Source organism: Moschus berezovskii, chromosome 4 (assembly GCF_049115385.1).
Source record: "Moschus berezovskii isolate FMDL1 chromosome 4, NW_MosBer_1.0, whole genome shotgun sequence".
Classification (NCBI taxonomy): domain Eukaryota; kingdom Metazoa; phylum Chordata; class Mammalia; order Artiodactyla; family Moschidae; genus Moschus; species Moschus berezovskii.
In genome coordinates, this window is record NC_142463.1 from 75,382,870 (window position 1) to 75,404,120 (window position 21,251).

A 21,251-nucleotide genomic window follows, 5' to 3' on the forward strand; every position below is an offset into this window, starting at 1 on the left:
AGAAATTATTCAGTTTCCAGAGAGAATAAAAGATGTCTTTGGATGATCAGGCAGTCTAACGTATGTGTCCTTGGCGTTTTCAGAGAGGGAGTAAAGAGAATGTTGCCAAATATGTATGTAATTGAACCAGTAATAATTGAAAATGTCTAAAACCTGAAGAAAAATTCCAAGTAGGATAGGAAAAAAGAAACATTTTGTTGTTCAGTCACTAAGTCATGTCAGCCTCTTTGTGACCCCATGGACTGTAGCACTTCAGGCTTCCCTATCCTTTATCATCTCCCAGAGTTTGCTCAAACTCAGTGTCCATTGAGTCGGTGATGCCCTCCAACGGTCTCATCCTCTGTTGCCTCAGCATCAGAGTCTTTTCCAATGAGTAGGTTCTACACATCAGGTGACCAAAGTATTAGAGCTTCAACAAAGATGCGTAGTTAAAAGCAGTAGAAATTCAGAGGACTGACTCCTGTTTTCAAGTTATTGTAAACCTTAAAGTAATCAAAACAGTAAAGGTACATAGATGAATGGAGCAGAATAGAGAGTCCAAGAAAAAAGCCACACAATTATGGACAACTGGTTTTTTGACAAAGATACAAAGGCAATTCAATAGAGGGAAAAAAAAAACCAGATTTTTCAGCAGAGAGTTGTATAACAATAGGATATCCATATGCTGCCAACAACAGCAGCAGCAGCAAACTTCTTGGATCTATGTTTTGTGGTTTAGTTGTTAATTTGACCCCAAAAGCACAGTCTATGAGAGAACAAATGGGACTTGATCAGTTTTAAAAACTTAACATTATTCAAAGTACAGTTAAAGGAATGAAAAGACAAGCGAAAGAGTGGCAGACATTTTACAAAGCATGCAGTTGTTAAAGGATTTTTATCCGGAATAAAAATTATAGCTAAAGTGAGACAACGTTGCCTATCTCTGCAACAGCTAATATTTAAAAGAGTGACCATACTAAGTGTTGAAAAAGATGTAAGGGTATTCTAACACTCATATACTGTTGATGGGAATGTAAAATTGTAGAACTATTTTGGAAAACAATTTGGCAATTTCTTAAAAATGTTAAACATTTACTATATGATCCAAGTTTGTTTCCTAGGTACATAACCCAAGAAAAATGATAGCATATACTCATCACTCATGTAAATGTTTATAGTAGCTTTATTTGTAATATCTAAAGCCTAGAACAAACCAAGGGTCCATCAGTGATGAATGGATAAATGACTCTTTTGGCATTGAATTTCATGCATACAATGAAATACTTACTGCTCAGACATATAGAATGACCCATTGTTCTATGAGCTTCCCTGGTGGCTCAGAGGTAAAGAACCTGCCTGCCAATACAGGAGGTGTGGGTTCCATTTCTGGGTTGAGAAGATCCCCTGGAGAATGAAGTGGCAACCTACTCCAGTATTCTTGCTTGGGAAATCCCATGGACAGAGGAGTCTGATGGGCTACAGTCTTTGGTGTTGCAGAAGAGACACAACTTAGCAATTAAACAACAACAAAGCAAAGGGCATAGTGGGGGAGGGTTTGTAAAGGACATAAGGAATTTGGAGATGATGGATATGTATATTCTTTTATGCTGGAGGTTTCATAGGTGTAAACATACATCAAAACTTGTCAGACGATTGTAACTTTATATGAAGCCTTTTTTATGTGAATCATACCTCAGAAACACTGTTTAAAATGAAAAACCCATAGAGGAATTAAAATGGAATACTGTCAAATATTGCAAGAGAAGAAAACAGAACACTGGACAGTTAGAAAATTAATGGCTAGATGTTAAACCCTGTCATAAATCCCTAAGTGTAAGTTGGCTCAACTAACATAGTCTTGTAGTAACCATTGGTTATATAAGGCTATAGAGCATGCAGAATGTGACAGCTCTTAATTGATGAGTGAATGGGTGTGTGCTTCAAAGACGTAGTAGAAAAAATAAGGATGTAAAACATCTCAAAAAATTTTAAAAGTACTGATTGTATGTTGATGTGGTGGCTCAGATTGTAAAGAATCTGCCTGCAGTGCAAGAGACCCAGGTTCGATTCCTGGGTCAGCAAGATCCCCTGGAGAAGGAAATGGCAACCCACTCCAGTGTTCTTGCCTGGAGAATTCCATGGACAGAGGAGAGGAGCCTGGTGGGCTACAGTCCATGGGGTTGCAGAGAGTCAAACTGAGTGACTAACACTTCACTTTCATGGTAATATTTCAGATATATTGGGTTAAAATATATATTAAAATTAATTTCACTTTCTTTTACTTCTCGGTATGGTTACTAGAAACTTAAAAGTATGTGACTTGTATATTTCTTTTGGATATTAGTGATCTAAGAAGTTCAATTAAAAGACAAAGTCATCCTGGATTAAAAAGTAGTACCTAACTACACTGTCTACTGCTGAAGTCAGGTTGAAGTACAGAGACACAGGTTGGAAAAGAATGGAAAATAATATTTCATGCAAATAGTAAGCACAGGAAAGTTCGTGTAATTGTATTGACATCTTGAATTAGAATTCAAGACAAGGAGTTTTGGTTGTATCGATATAAAAAGACATATTTGTTAGTGTCAAAAGGGTCAGTATATTGGAAAACATAATGTTTCTTAATCTGTATATTAGTAATAACAGTGTCAAAGTACATTTTAAAAATGACAAAAGAGAAGCAGAGAAATCTACAATTTTAAATTTAAAACTGGGCATTTTAATATTGTTCATAGTAATCAATAAGACAAATCAATCTTAAAAAGTACATAGAAGATTTGAACAGTGCTATCAACTCAGCTTAACTTACATTTATAAAACATGCAGTAACTGCAGAATAACTTTTTAAGCCAATATAGGATATTCAACATGATTTTAAAGTAACTTACAGTAAATTTCAAATGATAGAAAGCTCGTACAGTATCTGATTATCCTGGGATTTAACTAGAAATAAAAACAGTAAGAAATCTAGGAAATTACCAAATATTTAGAAATTTCCATAATTCTGTACAGCACATGAATCAGGATATTTCTGATTGACTAAAAATGAAAACACAACAAAATTGTATTTTCTTGGAATATAGAAGAAAATATAGAAATATTCCCCACACCACCTCCAAGAAGTGCATGGGGGGGAATAGTTTTGTACCTATATTAGATACTTATCTACCTTTGTTGGCTCCATATTAAAAAAATAACAGTTTAAAATTCCTTTCGAGAAAGAAAAAGAAAATATAAATTACTGGTATCCGTAGTGGAAGTGGCGGTATTACTATAGATCCTATACAGTGATCTATAGTTCCTTATGATAGGAAAAAAGACAGTATTACAGGCATCAGTAATGCCAGTAAGTTCAACAAATGAACTAGACAAATTCCCTTACAAATCTAGTTTAAAAAACTGATATAATAAATTACCTCATATATTATAGACATAGGTCATCTTTGTATCTATTATCAAAATTGAATTTTTAATTTAAAAAAGTGTTAGCTACTCAGTCATCTCTGAGTCTTTGCTTTGTGACCCTGTGGACTATAGCCTCCCAGGCGCCTCTGTTCAGGAATTCTCCAGGCAGGAATACTAGAGTGGGTAACTTCCCTTCTCCATGGAATCTTCCCAACCCAGGGATCAAACCTAGGTTTCCTTCATTGAAGGCAGATTATCTACTGTCTGATCCACAAGGGAAGCCCTAAGTTATTTTTCCACAAAGATTACTCAGGCATAGGTGATTTCACTGGTCAGTGGTTTTCTCTTTTTTTTTTATTTATTTATTTTTACTTATTCTTTTTTTTTTAATTGGAGGCTAATTATTTTACAATATTATATTGGTTGGTTTTGCCATACATTGACATGAACCCGCCCCAGGTAGTGGTTTTCTCTTGAAGGTGGTTTAACTTGGGCATAGGTGGTTTCACTGTTGAATTGTATGAAATGTCAAAGGAAGAAATAATAGCCATCTTGTAACCTTTTAGGCAAAGAGAAGAATGCTCCTTAATTCACTTTATGAAGCTACTGAAATCAAAGTCTAACAAAGATAATATAAGAAATACAGATTTCACACTAATACTTTTCATTTACATAAATGTGTACATTCTTCACAAGATATTAGCAAATCACATTCAGCAGTATGTTAAAGTTAATACATGATGACTAATTGAGATATATCCCTTGATTGTAGGGTTTACCAGTGGCAGATGAACTCTATATAATCACAGTAATAGGATAACAAAGGAAAAAAAATGATTAGGTTAATAGAAGCAGAAAAAGCATTTGACAAAAAATACAGCATCTACTCATGATAAAAAGTTCTCAGAAAGCTAACAAGAAAAGGGAACTTCTACAAGATACACAGAGGGGATCTACTAAGAGCCTACAATAAATTTCATTCATGATAGTGGAAAATTGAATATTTTCTTCTTAAAATTAGGAATGAAGTAAGGATGTGTCTTCCCAGAATATTTCTAGCTTTTACTTTCCTTAAGGCAAGTAAAATAAAAACCATAAAGTTCAGAAGGGAAGAAGTAAAACTGTCTTATTCACAGTGAGCATGATTTTTAAAATAGAAAACTCACAGGAATCCAGGTGATTTATAGAACAGATATGGGATACAGTTCAACATACAAAGATGGTTTTTTTCTGATAGTCTTAGCAAATTTTTGGGAAATGAACTTTTTAAGAATCCATTTATGGAAACTTTAGAAAGAAAAATATCAAAGAGGAAGTTTAACAAAAAGTTACATGTGTTATACTGAGGAGACTGAACTTTTTTAGATAAGATTTACACTTTAGAAAGGATTTTTGTTCTATTTGCGTGTGTGTGTTTTTAAGGTGGCAGAGGCAAATTGGAGATATCAAGGTCCTTAATTTTAGAGTCTGAGAAGTAGAATATGGAGAAAATGATGTATCAAGAAATTAGAAGAATTTCTGAGTTGGGAAGTAGACTTGGATAGAAGTATTAAGAGTTTTGGCCTGGAATCACTGGGTAATGGATAGTACAGTAGTTCCATTAACAAAAGGAACAAAGTAGAGACAGTGATTTGATTTTGTTGAAAAGAAAGAACGATCTGTTAATTGTCTTCCTTTTTTTAAAGTATGTTTAGAATAGCAGTACTTTATGACTAAAGAATGAATCAGGTCTTTTTGTCGTGAAGGAATAAAGTTTCTTAAAGCCAGTTTTAACATAAGAAACTTATATGCATTCAATTTATTTTACCTTTTTTGAACAGAGGAAACATTGAGTTTTAAAATTTTTGTTTTTTTCCTAACATAGATGAGGATAGGGTCTGTGTATATGCAGACAGATGCCAATTTGAATCATAAGACGTTTGAAAACCAGTAGCTGTACTTAGCTAGAAAAATATACAGTTGTCATCCAAATGTCTCAAAAACGGATGTTACAGACAATATTACGAGGACATTTTTATGATTGTCAGATGCAAAATAGTATTTCATTTTTATGTTCCAGCTTTTTCCATGTCTGTTCTAATTGACTTTACTATATAGAATTCTTGTTTCCAGTAGCATGTCTTAGCCTTTCCTTGTCTAGATTGTCTTCCTCTACAGTTATATTTCTGTCAAAAAAAGAATTTTAGAAGTGGGGAAGTTAATGTTATTAGAAACTTAGTCTTGGGGAAATAATCTTACTCAAAACTATTTTGTATTAAACTAGTTCCTTTGGAAGTTAAACATTTCAAAGACATAGGTCTAATGACTTGGAATTGGATTTTATTGGAAGGAATGTGTAATTATTTGAAAGTGGGGAGGAGGCTTGACAGTGGTAAGATAGGATCTGTCTTGAGTCCATTTTATATAGGTATGGAAATGAGATACCTCTTTAAGTTAGGTATATTTCTGCCAGTGCTGCTGTTAATCAGTAATATCAGGACTTATTATTGCTGAAAGTACGATTTTTTATTTCGTTACATGAATCATTTTACAGATTCTGTTACATGTTACTCAGAACTGTTTGAGATGTATCTGTTTTAACTTTTATATACAGACGTTTTTGATACGATGTCATTTCATTTTATTGTAATGTTTTGAAAATATTCCAGCACATTGTTTCAGTTTGAATCTGTATGAGGGTCTTAACAACATGTTCTCCTGCATAGAGGTGATGAGAGCCTTCCTCTAATATAGTCTGCATGCTTAGTCGGTCAGTCATGCCCATGGATGGAGGAGCCTGGTAGGCTGCAGTCTGGGGGGTCGCTGAGGGTCGGACACGACTGAGCGACTTCACTTTCGCCTTTCACTTTCACACATTGGAGAAGGAAATGGCAACCCACTCCTGTGTTCTTGCCTGGAGAATCCCAGGGATGGGGGAGCCTGGTGGGCTTCTGTCTATGGGGTCACGCAGAGTTGGACACGACTGAAGTGACGCAGCAGCAGCAGCAGCAGCATGTCTGACTATTTGTGACCCTGTGGAATGTAGCCCACCAGCCTCCTCTGTCCTTGGGATTCTCCAGGCAAGAATACCAGAGTGGGTTGCCATTTGCTTCTCCAGGGTATATCTTCCTGACCCAGGGTTGAACCCACATTTCTCCTGTATTGCCAGGTGGATTCTTTACAACTGAGCTACCTGGGAAGCCCCTTTGTTGTCCAGTTGCTCAGTCATGTTCGACTGTTTGTGCCACTACTGACTGCAGCACACCTGGCTTCCCTGTCCTTCACCGACTCGCAAAGTTTGTTCAGACTCCTGCCCATTGAGTTGGTGATGTCATCCAACCATCTCATTTTCTGTCATCCCCTTCTCCTTCTTTCCCATCATTAGGGTCTTTTCTAATAAGTCGGCTCCTCACATCAGGTGGCCACAGCTTCAGAATCAGTCCTTCCAATGAATATTCAGGATTGATTTCCTTTAGCATTGACTGGTTTGATCTCCTTGCAGTCCAGGGAACTCTCAGGAGCCTTCTCCAACATCACAGTTCAAAAGCATGAATTCTTTGGTGCTCAGCCTTCTTAATGGTCCAACTCTCACATCCGTACATGACTCCTGGAAAAAATCACATCCATAGCCTTGACAATACTGTCCTTTGTCAGCAAAGTAATGTCTCCGCTTTTTAATACACTAAGCTTGTCATTGCTTTTCTTCCATGGAGCAAGCATCTTTTAATTTCATTGCTCCAGGCACCATCTGCATTGATGTTGGAGCCCAAAAAGATAAAGTGTGTCGCTGTTTTCATTGTTTCCCCATTTATTTGCCATGAAGTTATAAGACCGGATGCCATGATCTTTGATTTTGAATGTTGAGTTTTAAGCCAGCTTTTTCACACTTCATCAAGAGGCTCTTTTGTTTCTCTTCATTTTCTGCCATATGGGTGGTGTCATCTGCATATCTGAGGTTATTGATACTTCTCTCTGCAGTCTTGATTCCAGCTTGTGCTCCATCCAGCCCAGCATTTCTCATGATGTATTCTGCATATACGGAGAAGGCAATGGCAAGCCACTCCAGTACTATTGCCTAGAAAATCCCATGGATGGAGGAGCCTGGTAGGCTGCAGTCCGTGGGGTCGCTAAGGGTCGGACACGACTGAGCGACTTCACTTTCACTTTCACACATTGGAGAAGGAAATGGCAACCCACTCCAGTGTTCTTGCCTGGAGAATCCCAGGGACGGGGGAGCCTGGTGGGCTTCCGTCTATGGGGTCACACAGAGTCGGACACGACTGAAGTGACTTAGCAGCAGCAGCATTCTGCATATAAGTTAAATAAACAGGGTGATAGTATACAGCATTGACATGCTTCTTTGCCCAATTTTGAACCAGTCCATTGTTCCATGTCTGGTTCTAACTGTTGCTTCTTGACCTGCATACAGGCTTTGCAGAGGCAGGTAAGGTAAGTCTGGTATTCCTGTCTCTTTAAGAATTTTCCACAGTTTGTTGTGATCCACACAGCCTAAGCCTTTAGCATAGTCAATGAAGCAGATGTTTTACTAGAATTCTCTTACTTTTTCTGTGGTCCAAAGAATGTTGGCAGTTTGATCTCTGGTTCCTCTTGCTTTTTCTGAATCCAGCTTGAACATCTGGAAGTTCTGGGTTCATGTACTGTTGAAGCCTAGCTTGGAGAATTTTGAGCATTACTTTGCTAGCATGTGAAATGAGTACAGTTTTGTGGTAGTTTGAACATTCTTTGGCATTGCCTTTCTTTGGGATTGGAATGAAAACTGACCTTTTCCAGTCCTGTGGCCACTGCTGAGTTTTCCAAATTTGTTTGCACATTGAGTGCAGCACTTGCACAGCATCTTTTAGGATTTGAAATAGCTCAGCTGGAATTCCATCACCTCCGCTAGCTTTGTTCGTAGTAATGCTTCCTAAGGCCTACTTGACTTTGCACTCCAGAATGTCTGGCTCTAGGTGAGTGATCCCACTGGTTATCTGGGTCATGAAAATCTTTTTTTGTATAGTTGTTCTGTGTATTCTTGTCACCTCTTCTTACTATCTTCTGCTTCTGTTAGGTCCTTTATTGTGCCCATCTTTCCATGAAATATTCTCTTGGTATCTCTAATTTTCTTGCAGAGGTCTCTTGTCTTTCCCCTTCTGTTGTTTTCCTCTATTTCTTTGCATTGTTCACTTAGAAAGGCTTTCTTATCTCTCCTAGCTATTCTTTGGAACTTAGCATTTACATAGGTAAATCTTCCTTTTCTCCTTTGCCTTTCATTTCTCTTCTTTTCTCAGCTATTTTTAAGGCCTCCTCAGATAAACGTTTTGCCTTTTTGCATTTCTTTTTCTTGGGGAAGCCCCTAGCCTATTATTTTCCAAGTCATGCATAAGTTACATTTGGCAGCTAGGCTGTGCAGCTACTCAGAGTTACAGGCAGGTTTTACAATAAACCTAGTAAGATTTTTTTTTGTTCAATGTCTGTTGGAGTTAACAGCTAAAAAGTATTCTCTAGCAGTATATACCTACATTTCTGGTTAACTGTTCTTTGAAATTTATTTTCCCATGTAGGGATGGAAAGATAAGAAAGATAAGTGTGATCATTCATTCTCCTTAGCTCAGATTCTTTGTTTTTTTAAAGCTAGCAGCTTGTGTAACACTATGCTTTGCCTTGAAGTCTCACTAAAACTTTTGGTCATACAACTCAATACCAGAGAAACAAACAACCCAATGAAAAGTGGGAAAAAGACCTAAACAGACGTTTCTCCAAAGAAAACATACAGATGGCTAACAAACGCTTGAAAAGATGCTCAACATCGCTCATTATTAGAGAAATGCAAATCAAAATTACAGTGAGATAATACTTCACACCAGTCAGAATGGCCATAATCAAAAAATCTACAAAAGATAAATGCTGGAGAGGGTGTGGAGAAAAGGGAACGCTCTTGCACTGTTGGAGGAAATGTAAATTGATACAGCCACTATGGAATATGGTATGAGTATTCCTTAAAACACTAGGAATAAAAGCACCATTTGACCTAGCAATCCCATTCCTAGGCATATACCCTGAGGAAACCAAAATTGAAAAAGACACATGTATCCCATTGTTGATTGCAGCACTATTTATAATAGCTAGAACATGGAAGCAACCTAGATGTTCATCAACAAATGAATAGATAAAGAAATTGTAGTACATATGTACACAATGGAATATTACTCTGTCATGAAAAGGAACACATTTGAGTCAGTTCTAATGAGATGGGATGAACCTAGAAGCTATTAATGCAGCACAAAGTAAGTTAGAGAAAGATAAATATCATATTCTAAGGCATATATATGGAGTCTAGAAAAGTGATACTGAAGAATTTATGTACAGGGCAACAGTGGAGAAGTAGACATAGAGAATAAACTTAAGGACATGGGGAGAGGGGAGCAGAGGGTGAGATGTATGGAAAGAGTTAACGTGGAAACTTACACTACCAATTGTAAAATAGATAGTGGGAATTTGCTGTATGGCTTAGGAAACTCAAATGGGCTCTATCAACCTCGAGGGGTGGGATGTGGAGGGAAATGGGAGGAGGTTACAAAGGGAGGGGATATATATATGTACCTATGTCTGATTCATGTTGAGGTTTGACAGGAAACAGCAAAATTCTGTAAAGCAATTATCCTTCAATAAAATTAAAAATAAAACTATTTGGGAAAATAAATTTCAAACTATTTTTAGGATTAAAACTGCATTGCCTTTCAGTTATCATATTTGATAAAGGAAGTTACTAGTGCTTTTTTATAAGTGCTTGCATCTGAAAGACTTGGAAAATGAAAATAAGGAGAGTATACTTACGTTTTGTTAAATAATTTTCACTGAACAGATGAAGTATGTTTTGAGATGTTGCACTTCAAGTTTATATATACAGTTGAAAGTATACAATTAGAATATTGGTCAATGAGTGAAATTAAAATAATGGACATATAGACAACTTTTTACTGGAGTGTTTATATGAATAAGTAAGGATAGGAAGGACATGGAGACCAGAACAACTTGGGGAACTCTAACCATTTTGAGATGTAAATGAGTTACAGGTGGAGGGTGTGTGGGTGTGCGTGTGTGTCTCACTGTAACCATTTTGAGACGTAAATGAGTTAGCAGGTGGAGGGATGTGTGTGTGTCTGTGTCACTGAGACGGTAAATGAGTTAGCAGGTAGAGGGGGGTGTGTGTAGGGGTGTGTGTGTGTCTGTGTCACTAAGACGGTAAATGAGTTAGCAGGTGGAGGTTGTGTGTGTGTGTGTGTGTGTCTGTGTTTGTAACCATTTTGAGACGTAAATGAGTTAGGTGGAGGGGTGTGTGTGTGTGTCACTGTAACTATTTTGAGACGTAAAAGTTAGCAGAGGGGTCAGTGTGTGTGTGTGTCTACACCCACATGTGTGCATGCCTGCTTGTTGTATGCATTCAGTTGTGTCCAACTTATGCGACCCCCATGGACTGTAGCCCGCCAGGCTCCTCTATCCATGGAATTTTCCAGGAAAGAATACTGGAATGGGTTGCCATTTCCTACTTCAGAAGATCATCCTGACCCTGGAATTAAACAAGGTCTCTTGCACCTGTTGTATTGGCAGGCAGATTCTTTACCACTGCACCACCTGGGAAGTAGCAGAGGGGTCCAAACAGGTATCAAATGAATTAGGAATTAAGGAAACTGGAAATGAGTATAAGGGGTGCTGTGAGAAAAGAGATTTGGTAAGATGAGAGGGACCATGGCTCTTTGACCATATATGGATTTAACAAATTTTCCAGAATCTTGGTGAGACCTTTTTGTGTTAAAACTACAAGTATAAAAGCCACTAGAAAATAAACTGTGGAAAATTCTGAAAGAGTTGGGAATAGGAGACTACCTGACCTGCCTCTTGAGAAATCTGTTTGCAGGTCAAGAAGCAACAGTTAGAACTGGACATGGAACAACAGACTGGTTCCAAATAGGAAAAGGAGTACGTCAAGGCTGTATATTGTCATCCTGCTTATTTAATTTATATGCAGAGTACATCATGAGAAACGCTGGGCTGGAGGAAGCACAAGCTGGATCAAGATTGTCAGGAGAAATAGCATTAACCTCAGATATGCAGATGACACCACCCTTATGGCAGAAAGCAAAGAGCTAAAGAGCCTCTTGATGAAAGTGAAAGAGGAGAGTGAAAAAGTTGGCTTAAAGCTCAACATTCAGAAAACTAAGGTCATGGCATCTGGTCCCATCACTTCATGGAAAATAGATGGGGAAACAGTGGAAACAGTGGCTGACTTTATTTTTCTGGGCTCCAAAATCACTGCAGATGGTGACTGTAGCCATGAAATTAAAAGATGCTGGCTCCTTGGGACAAGTTATTGCCAACCTGGACAGCATGTTAAAAAGCAGAGACAAGTTACTTTGCCAGTAAAGCTCTGTCTAGTCAAAGATAACGGTTTTTCCATTAGTCATGTATGGATGTGACAGTTGGACCATAAAGAAAGCTGAGCACAGAAGAATTGATGCTTTTAAACTGTGGTGTTGAAGAAGACTCTTGAGAGTCCCTTGGACTGCAAGGAGATCCAACCAGTCCATCCTGAAGGAGATCAATCCTGGGTGTTCATTGGAAGGACTGATGTTAAAGCTCAAACTCCAATACTTTGGCCATGTGATGGGAAGAACTGACTCATTGGAAAAGACCCTGATACTGGGAGAGATCGAAGACGGGACCGGAAGGGGATGACAGAGGATGAGATAGTTGGATGGCATCACCAAGTGAAAGGACATGAGTTTGAGTAAACTCCAGGAGTTGGTGGTGGACAGGGAGGCCTAACGTCCTGCGGTCCATGGTGTCGCAGAGTCAGACACAACTGAGTGAGTTAACTGAGAAAACAAAGATCAGTCAAAGAGAAAAAGAGATGGGCTAGGACTGATCAAAAGTGAAGATGTTCACTAGAACTGAGGTAGAAAACTTTGAAATTTATGTTGAAATGTTCAGTTAGAAACAGTATCTGTCTTGTTTTGAATTTGTGAGTAGAAGAACATCCTCACTAAGCTTTTGCTTTTTAAAATGGCATGTATGGGAACTAGTGTAATTAAAGATTTCTACGATTTATATACAGCTTATCCATATCTGTTTGCATAAATTTTAAAATTTGTTTTAATTATTACTGTTTTTACATACCCAAACCAAAAGTTTTGGGATTTATCTTTGAAATGCAAGGAAAAGGATTGTGGAAAGAAGTCCAAATTAAACTGGGGACCTCTCAGTTGTTTCCTTTTCTTTTTCCAGGATTGGGGTACTTTTATATATGAAAGTCAGCTTAGTTATTTTTAAAGAAATTTTCATTTCTCAGTTTTGCATTCTCATAGTAATTCAGACTTTCATGATATTTTGCACTAAAATGAATATGTGAAAGTCACCCTTTCTGAAGCTGTTAACTAAGAAAAGAGTTTCAGGTAATGCAAAGAGTCTAAATGTTGTTAGTTACATGGCATTTGGAAGAAAAGTATTCTCTAGCCATTATGTTACATGAAGTTTGTCTTTAGAGTCGTCCAGTGTTATAGTGGGTTGAAAGCACAGACTTCAGAGTTACACTCTTGAGTTTTAATTCTTTTTCTGCCATTTCCTGTCTTTACCAATTTAGTAACTTACTGACCTTGAGCAACTTCAGAAGCTCTCATCTATAAATGGGATTGATAAGTCATAATAGCAATCTTAGACTTATGAAGTGCCTGGCGTGTAGGTTGCTTTCAGTGAATGTTAAATATACATGCAAATTTTCTATAAATCTTTTAAAAAAAAACCCAAAACCAAGTTATTTGTCTTCTTTGACTGTGAAAGTTGTCCCATCTACTAAACTTTATTATTCAGTTGTTTTACTTACCCTCTACTGTCCAGAAATCATGCGACACAAAATCAAACAGTAAACTCTTCTGTTCTTTTCATAATAGGTTTAGGTAGGCTTTTGCCTTTTAGAAATTATATTCTAATAATTGTTTGATAAAGGAAAGTTTTTCTCTCTCCTCTGTGTGTAGTGATGGGTAGTATTTTTATTGTGATTTTTTTTCTTTGCTTTTTCCCTGAAGGAAAAAAAGGCTAAATTAGGAGAAATAGAAAGTTACTGTTTGAGTTTCCTGATATTATAACGTATAACTCATGTGAATGTAGGTTGGCCTATGAAGTACTTATTCTTGTTATTCAGATGAATGTACAAGAGCACAATCTCTCAGACTGCTTTGCAAGAAAAGGCCTTAGAAGAATATGCATTTGTTATGTCAGTTGTATGTTTTATGGTGTATGTATATTTTTTGATTCCCTGATTTAACTTAAATTATCAGTTAAACAGACCCAATGATTTTGTTAAAATGAGGTGCTACAAAATAAGAAATTCAGCCTGTTCCTGAAGGTCAGGTGCTTGTGCAGGAACAAGTCTTTCTTACTTATAAAAGGAGGTGTGGAGAGCTTTTTGTAGTTTTTCTTATTCCTGGAGTGATGAAGAGTTAGCCAGCAAGATTTTTCTGGTAATACATAGTAGTAAGTAGAACTTACTAGTGTTCTGTTCAAAGTCAACCTACGGAATTTTTAAATGCATTGGCTGTATAAATTTGAATGCAACTCTTACACTGTGACTTAACTGACACTTCGAGTTGTATGATAAATCAGATGAGTTCACATATCTTTGATCATCCAGTAAAATCACTACAGTGTCACCATCTTCCAGTTCTCTGTTATGTTACTTTAAATCACATTACTGTGCTTTACTTTCTCCATAGCACTACCACTCTAGAAGTTATCTGGTTCATGTACTAGGTAGGCCATCTCTCTCACTATACAACAACAAAACATCAGGGCTCTTACTGCTTGCTGTTCACTGATGTACTCCAGAACCTAAAATGCCAGCCATTTTCTTGATACTCAGTAACTGTTTAAAGAGTTGATGTTTGAATAAATTTTAAGGACACTTTTAGAAGATCAAGATGGTCTTATTAGAGTTTTATTGTATTGAATGTTTGGGGGTATGTACTGTGAAATACCAAAATTTGTATACAAAAATGGAGTATACATGTATATTTCTCTGTGTGTAAGAGTTTTTCATTTTAATAGATTCTTAGAACTATTTTTGAGTCTTAGGTGAGGTTCTGTTTATTGCGTCTTTCATAAGTTTTGTTTTTGTTTTTTGTGTTTTGGTAAAGTTTTGGAATAAAGGTAGGCAACTAGCTTGTTGATTAAAATATATCACTCTAAAGCTCAGAGTAACAGAAAAGATAATCAAGTCCATGAGTGATAATATAGTAGGTAGATGTTGATAGTGATAAAATAGGTAGAGGAATATAATACCTTGGATTGACTGCATAATAATTTTTAAAGCATTGTCTGATTGCATTTTTTAGTACATTTTCCAATTTGAGCAGTTTAGAATTTTTCAGGTAAAATATCATGTCCTTAATTTTTGGTCAGTCAAAGTTTTCACTGTTTTTTTATTTTCCTTAGTCTGTTAAGATGATTGAATTGTAAGATAATTGTTTTGTATCGCCATTGACCATTTCTTTATGAAATCTCATTTTAATGTTTTTGATTGTCACTTGTTACTTTACATATGCTATCCAGAAATGTCTCTACCCAATAATAATCTTAATTGATGAGTTCATTTAGTAGTAATTGGTGGATATGAGTTTTTTCCATTACTCTGAAAACCATGTTTTTAAATTTTTAGAGAGTATCACAAGTATGCTCAACTATGTTTTTAAGTTCTGTATTGAAGTTTGTTTTGTGATTTTTTTTTTTCTTAGGTACATAAGATAAACATAATAACTGTTTCTTTACTTTCTTTCAGCCAATGGTAATGATAGTAAAAAATTCAAAGGGGAAGATAAAATGGATGGTGCTCCTTCTCGTGTACTTCATATTCGAAAATTGCCTGGTGAAGTGACAGAAACTGAAGTTATTGCTTTAGGCTTACCTTTTGGTAAGGTGACCAACATCCTTATGCTGAAAGGAAAAAATCAGGTAACTTATTTCTGGACTTAGAAAATGTTAAGCTCCAAACTATCCAGCAAGTGTAAATTAGCTGTCGCCTGATGAAATGATAGTTTATATAATTACACATAGTAGGTTACTTTTCTTAAGGAACATGACAAGTTTTACTCTGACTTTAATGCTGCTGCTGCTGCTGCTAAGTCACTTCAGTCGTGTCCGACTCTGTGTGACCCCACAGATGGCAGTCCACCAGGCCCCCCGTCCCTGGGATTCTCCAGGCAAGAACACTGGAGTGGGTTGCCATTTCCTTCTCCAATGTGTGAAAGTGAAGTCGCTCAGTCATGTCTGACTTGTAGCGACTCCATGGACTGCAGCCCATCAGGCTCCTCCGTCCATGGGATTTTCTAGGCAAGAGTACTGGAGTGGCTTGCCATTGCCTTCTCCGGACTTTAATGCTAGGGAATTAAAATGAGTAAGTCACCATAGTTTTCAAATTTTGCTTCGTAAATTCACTTTAGGGCTGTAGTTGAACCTATTGTTCAAGCAGATTGTGGGAAATACAGATGAAATACTTTTTTTTTGTGGCTTTGCTCTTTGTAATATCAGAAATCAGTAGGGACATTAGTATCATCTTACCTTTTAAGCTTATCCCAGAGAAATATTTATCTGATAGCATTAGAAAATTAGTTATTAGTTCCAGGTATTCTATACTGAATAGATATATCTGTAGCAGTAGGGTCCAGGTGTATTAAAAATCAAATTTTGTTTTAAAGTTCCTAATGATACCATTTAAAAGAATTTAGAGAAATGTAATGCTCTCTTAAATATAGTTAATATCACCAATAAGATGACATTTAATTTTTTTCTTCTACTAGATTATAAATACTTTAAAAATGACTTGGAGATCTCATGTTTTCTAGGTTAGGCATGGTAAAATTCTGGTTCTAGAAAATGTTTGGATTTTATTTTCTCTAGCCTTTGTTGGAGGAGCTACATTTGTAATGTATGGAAATCAGAGGTGGAAGGCAGAAATACTGTGTACGCTAAGAGCTTTCTACTGAGGTTAGCTTTAATTGTATCTCTAAGCTTCAATAAGGATTTCTGATTCTACCTATTAGGGCAATTCTCGGTTGTGACTTTTTTAATGAACCAAATAGATTACACAGATATTGAAGTTTATTTGAATTTAATTCATAATATTATAATTTTTGCTATTTAAAATTTCAGGCATTTTTGGAACTAGCAACAGAGGAAGCAGCTATTACCATGGTTAATTACTATTCTGCTGTGACACCTCACCTTCGTAACCAACCGATTTATATCCAGTACTCCAATCACAAAGAACTAAAAACAGATAATACACTAAACCAAGTGAGTATGTGTAGGTTCATAAGCAAAATGTCCTAGAGCATATTAAGATTCATATTAGGAGAAAAAATATTTTTAACCATTGAGAAGATTTTTGTATGATATTTTTAATTTTTTGTGTATTTTCTTGCAGTATGTCCCTAAGTATTAAATATTATGTTACTTTACAGAACATATGTGCAGTCTGTTATTTTCATATTTTTAAATTAGTACTGAATAAATTAAATAGTATCTTTTCAGTTTTTTTAAGGTTCTGGTCAAAGTTCTTTTTCTTTCTACAAATGAAAACTTTTGTATAGAAACTGTGGTAGGACTTAACTATAAACCGTTTATACAACTTTGATTAGATTTAATGTATGAAATTCAGACCCTTTGGTTATTTGACGTTTTATAGGTTTTAATTTCTTATGGATAAATTCCTGTTAAAGATGAATTAATGATTTTCCTGGAGGGAAATATAAAAATTGAGAATATATGAATGTGTTGATCTTTTAAAAATGCAAGGTAAAAGTTTATAGTTATTTAAAATTAATGTTTCTTTAGAAAAGTATCATAGAGGAGTGGTTTTAGATCTAAACACATAGGATTGCAGTAAGCAGTGATATAGAAACATTAGTTCTTTTAATGTTCAGTTCAGTTCAGTCACTCAGTCGTGTCCGACTCTTTGCGACCCCATGAATCACAGCACGCCAGGCCTCCCTGTCCATCACCAACTCCCGCAGTTCACTCAAACTCATGTCCACAGAGTCGGTGATGCCATCCAGCCATCTCATTCTCGGTCGTCCCCTTCTCCTCCCGCCCCCAACCTTTCCCACATCAGAGTCTTTTCCAGTGAGTCAACTCGTCGCATAAGGTGGCCAAAGTATTGCAGTTTCAGCTTTAGCATTAGTCCTTCCAGTGAACAACCAGGATCGATCTCCTTTAGAATGGACTGGTTGGATCTCCTTGCAGTCCAAGGGACTCTCAAGAGTCTTCTCCAATACCACAGTTCAAAAGCATCAATTCTTTGGCGATCAGCTTTCTTTACAGTCCAACTCTCACATCTTTTAATGTAGCTTTTAGCTAATTATATCTGTTTCAGTAAAATATAAAGCTGTGTCTGGCTCTTGCCTTAGTAAATGGAAAATAATCCTCACAAATTTTAACCTTTGTAAAAAATAACTTAATATGAACAGTAAGCTTGTAAAACTTTTTGCCTAAAAGATAAAGCTAAGATTTCAATTTTTTTAAGTTTGGTAATTTTTGTTACTTTTCAACCAGAAGTTGTACTTCTTACAATTTATCAACAGAAAATACCTATTCTCTATTTTTTTTTACTTAAAGTGGCGTTTAATATCTCAGTTGGGTTTAACATATTAATATTTTCAATAAAGTAGTGAATACATTCTCATTTTAAAAGATTCAAGAGGAAAACATAAAGATAAGGCATCTGTAGATAGATGTCTGTGGTGGGGCATGGAGGGGGAGCTTGTAATTTCAAATAGGATAACCGGATAACCAGTGGACGCCTGATTGACAAGTGACATTTGAGTAACAAACCTCAGATTTAAAGGGTAAAACACTTATAGTTTTGGTTATTTTTGACATGGGGAATAATCAGTACAATGTTCCTTTTGTTGAAAAAAAGGTTACAGCCATATTTTTGACTTGCAAAAGTTCTTCTTTCATAGTCTTTTTGTATTACAGTTAGTCATTGTTTATGGATACTAATTAATGGTATTTTTAAACACTCCACTGTCTTTTACTTTCCTTAGTATTAGCTGTATGTTTATCTTGCTCTCTTTCCGTCATCCCACCCGCTCTCATTGCCCATTTTATATTTCAGAATGGACAGTTAGGTTTTATTCGACTTTACATGCTTTCCTCTAGAGTAAAGTAATGAGTTTGATACTGAGCTCATATCCCACCCCAAATGCCAAAGAGGTCTTTAAAACCCTCTTTAGAGTTTCTGTTCTTTTAAGGGGGTGTTTAGTTGTTGATTTTGTTTTTAAGTTCGTTGATGGTGAGGAGGAAGAAGAGTTTAGCTGTTGGTTAACCAGGCTTTCTGTTAATCCTTTTATTTTCACATTCCATTTCACCTCCTTCTGTGTACCTGCCAGTTTCTAAATTGATTGCTATGGCTGCTACCAATGCAAACGCTGTTGCTATGTGTTCACTGTGTCTTCAGTCCATGCAATTTCTGTGTTCCAAGAATCTGATAAAATTATTCTCAGCCAGTGATGACCTCTCTTCATTGTCTGCATTTATTCCATTTTGTATTTATTTATAGGCATTTTAATAGTGTTTTATAACAAAAGAGAGATGTGTAAATCAACCATGAATTCTTCCACAACTTTTTATCAAGTCGCAAGTCCTATGAATTCACTCTTAATATCTGCCCAATTTTCTTTTTTTCTACTTCAGTTGCTCAGACACAGCCATCTCTTAGCTTTATAATAATCTTATCTAATAACTCTCTTGAAGTGAAGTTGCTCAGTCATGTCTGACTCTTTGGCAACCCCATGGACTTTAACCTACTAGGCTCCTCTGTCCATGGGATGGTTGCCGTTTCCTTCTCCAGGGGATCTTCCCGACTCAGGGATCAAACCCAGGACTCCTGCATTGTAGTCACACCCTTTACCGTCTGAGCCACTAGGGAAGTCAGTAACTCTCTTAATGATCTTTAATTTTTGTCTTGAATACTTTCTCCCTAGTACAATGTGTGTGTATCTTTTCCTAAAATGCACAGATCTAACTTGCTCCCGTGCAGCAATTTCTTTTCATGCTCAGGATAAAGGCCCTTTCTGAGATGACTACTATTGTTTCTCTCTGTGGCTGCTCCCCCCTCCATTATCCTGTGCTTCTATCTCAATGACAGATCCTATAACTTGGCATCAGTTCAGTTCAGTCACTGAGTCGTGTCCAACTCTTTGCGACCCCATGAATCGCAGCACACCAGGCCTCCCTGTCTGTCACCAACTCCCGGGGTTCACTCAAACTCATGTCCATCGAGTCGGTGATGCCATCCAGCCATCTCATTCTCTGTCGTCCCCTTCTCCTCCCACCCCCAATCCCTCCCAGCATCAGAGTCTTTTCCAGTGAGTCAACTCTTCTCATGAGGTGGCCAAAGTATTGGAATTTCAGTTTCAGCATCAGTCCTTCGAATGAACACCCAGGACTGATCTCCTTTAGAATGGACTGGTTGGATCTCCTTGCAGTTCAAGGGACTCTCAAGAGTCTTCTCCAACACCACAGTTCAAAAGCATCAATTCTTTGGCGCTCAGTGTTCTTCACAGTCCAACTCTCACATCCATACATGACCACTGGAAAAACCATAGCCTTAACTAGACGGACCTTTGTTGGCAAAGTAATGTCTCTGCTTTTTAATATACTATCAAGATTGCTCATAACTTTCCTTCCAAGGAGTAAGCGTCTTTTAATTTCATGACTGCAGTCACCACCTGCAGTGATTTTGGAGCCCAAAAAAATAAAGTCTGACACTGTTTCCCCATCTGTTTCCCATGAAGTGATGGGACCAGATGCCATGATCTTAAGTTTCTGAATGTTGACCTTTAAGCCAACTTTTTCCCTTTCCTCCTTCACTTTCATCAAGAGGTTTTTTAGTTCCTCTTCACTTTAGTTCCTCTTCACTTTCTGCCATCGGAGAAGGCAATGGCAAGCCACTCCAGTACTCATGCCCGGAAAATCCCATGGATGGAGGAGCCTGGTAGGCTGCAGTCCGTGGGGTCGCTAAGGGTCGGACACGACTGAGCGACTTCTCTTTCACTTTTCACTTTCACACATTGGAGAAGGAAATGGCAACCCACTCCAGTGTTCTTGCCTGGAGAATCCCAGGGATGGGGGAGCCTGGTGGGCTTCCATCTATGGGGTCACACACAGTCGGACACGACTGAAGCGACTTAGCAGTAGCAGCAGCACTTTCTGCCATAAGGGTGGTGTCATTTGCCTATCTGAGGTTATTGATATTTCTCCCGGCAATCTTGATTCCAGCTTGTGCTTCTTCCAGCCCAGCATTCCCCATGATGTACTCTGCATATAAGTTAAATAAACAGGGTGACAATATACAACCTTGACGTACTCCTTTTCCTATTTGGAACCAATCTGTTGTTCATGATCAGTTCTGACTGTTGCTTCCTGACCTACATACAGGTTTCTCAAGAGGCAGATCAGGTGGTCTGGTATTCCCATCTCTTTGAGAATTTTCCACAGTTTATTGTGATCCGCACAGTCAAAGGCTTTGGCATAGTCAATGAAGCAGAAATAGATGTTTTTCTGGAACTCTCTTGCTTTCTCCATGATCCAGCGGATGTTGGCAATTTGATCTCTGGTTCCTCTACCTTTTCTAAAACCAGCTTGAACCTCTGGAAGTTCACGGTTCACGTATTGCTGAAGCCTGGTTTGGAGAATTTTGAGCATGATTTTACTAGCGTCTGAGATGAGTGCAGTTGTGCGGTAGTTTGAGCATTCTTTGGCATTACCTTTCTTTGGGATTGGAATGAAGACTGACCTTTTCCAGTCCTGTGGCCACGGCTGAGTTTTCCAAATTTGCT

At 37.3% G+C, this 21,251-nt stretch overlaps 1 protein-coding gene across 4 annotated transcripts in view; it reads left to right on the plus strand.

Moving 5' to 3' along the window:
• The window catches only part of PTBP2 (polypyrimidine tract binding protein 2), an 87,839-nt gene that overhangs the window by 28,761 nt on the left and 37,827 nt on the right, over nucleotides 1-21,251 (plus strand). For all 4 annotated transcript variants that reach the window (XM_055401482.2, XM_055401478.2, XM_055401479.2 and 1 more), the window contains exons 4-5: nucleotides 15,191-15,363; nucleotides 16,561-16,704. In XM_055401482.2, the coding sequence (XP_055257457.1) occupies nucleotides 15,191-15,363; nucleotides 16,561-16,704 (317 nt within the window). The remainder of the gene's footprint in view (nucleotides 1-15,190; nucleotides 15,364-16,560; nucleotides 16,705-21,251) is intronic.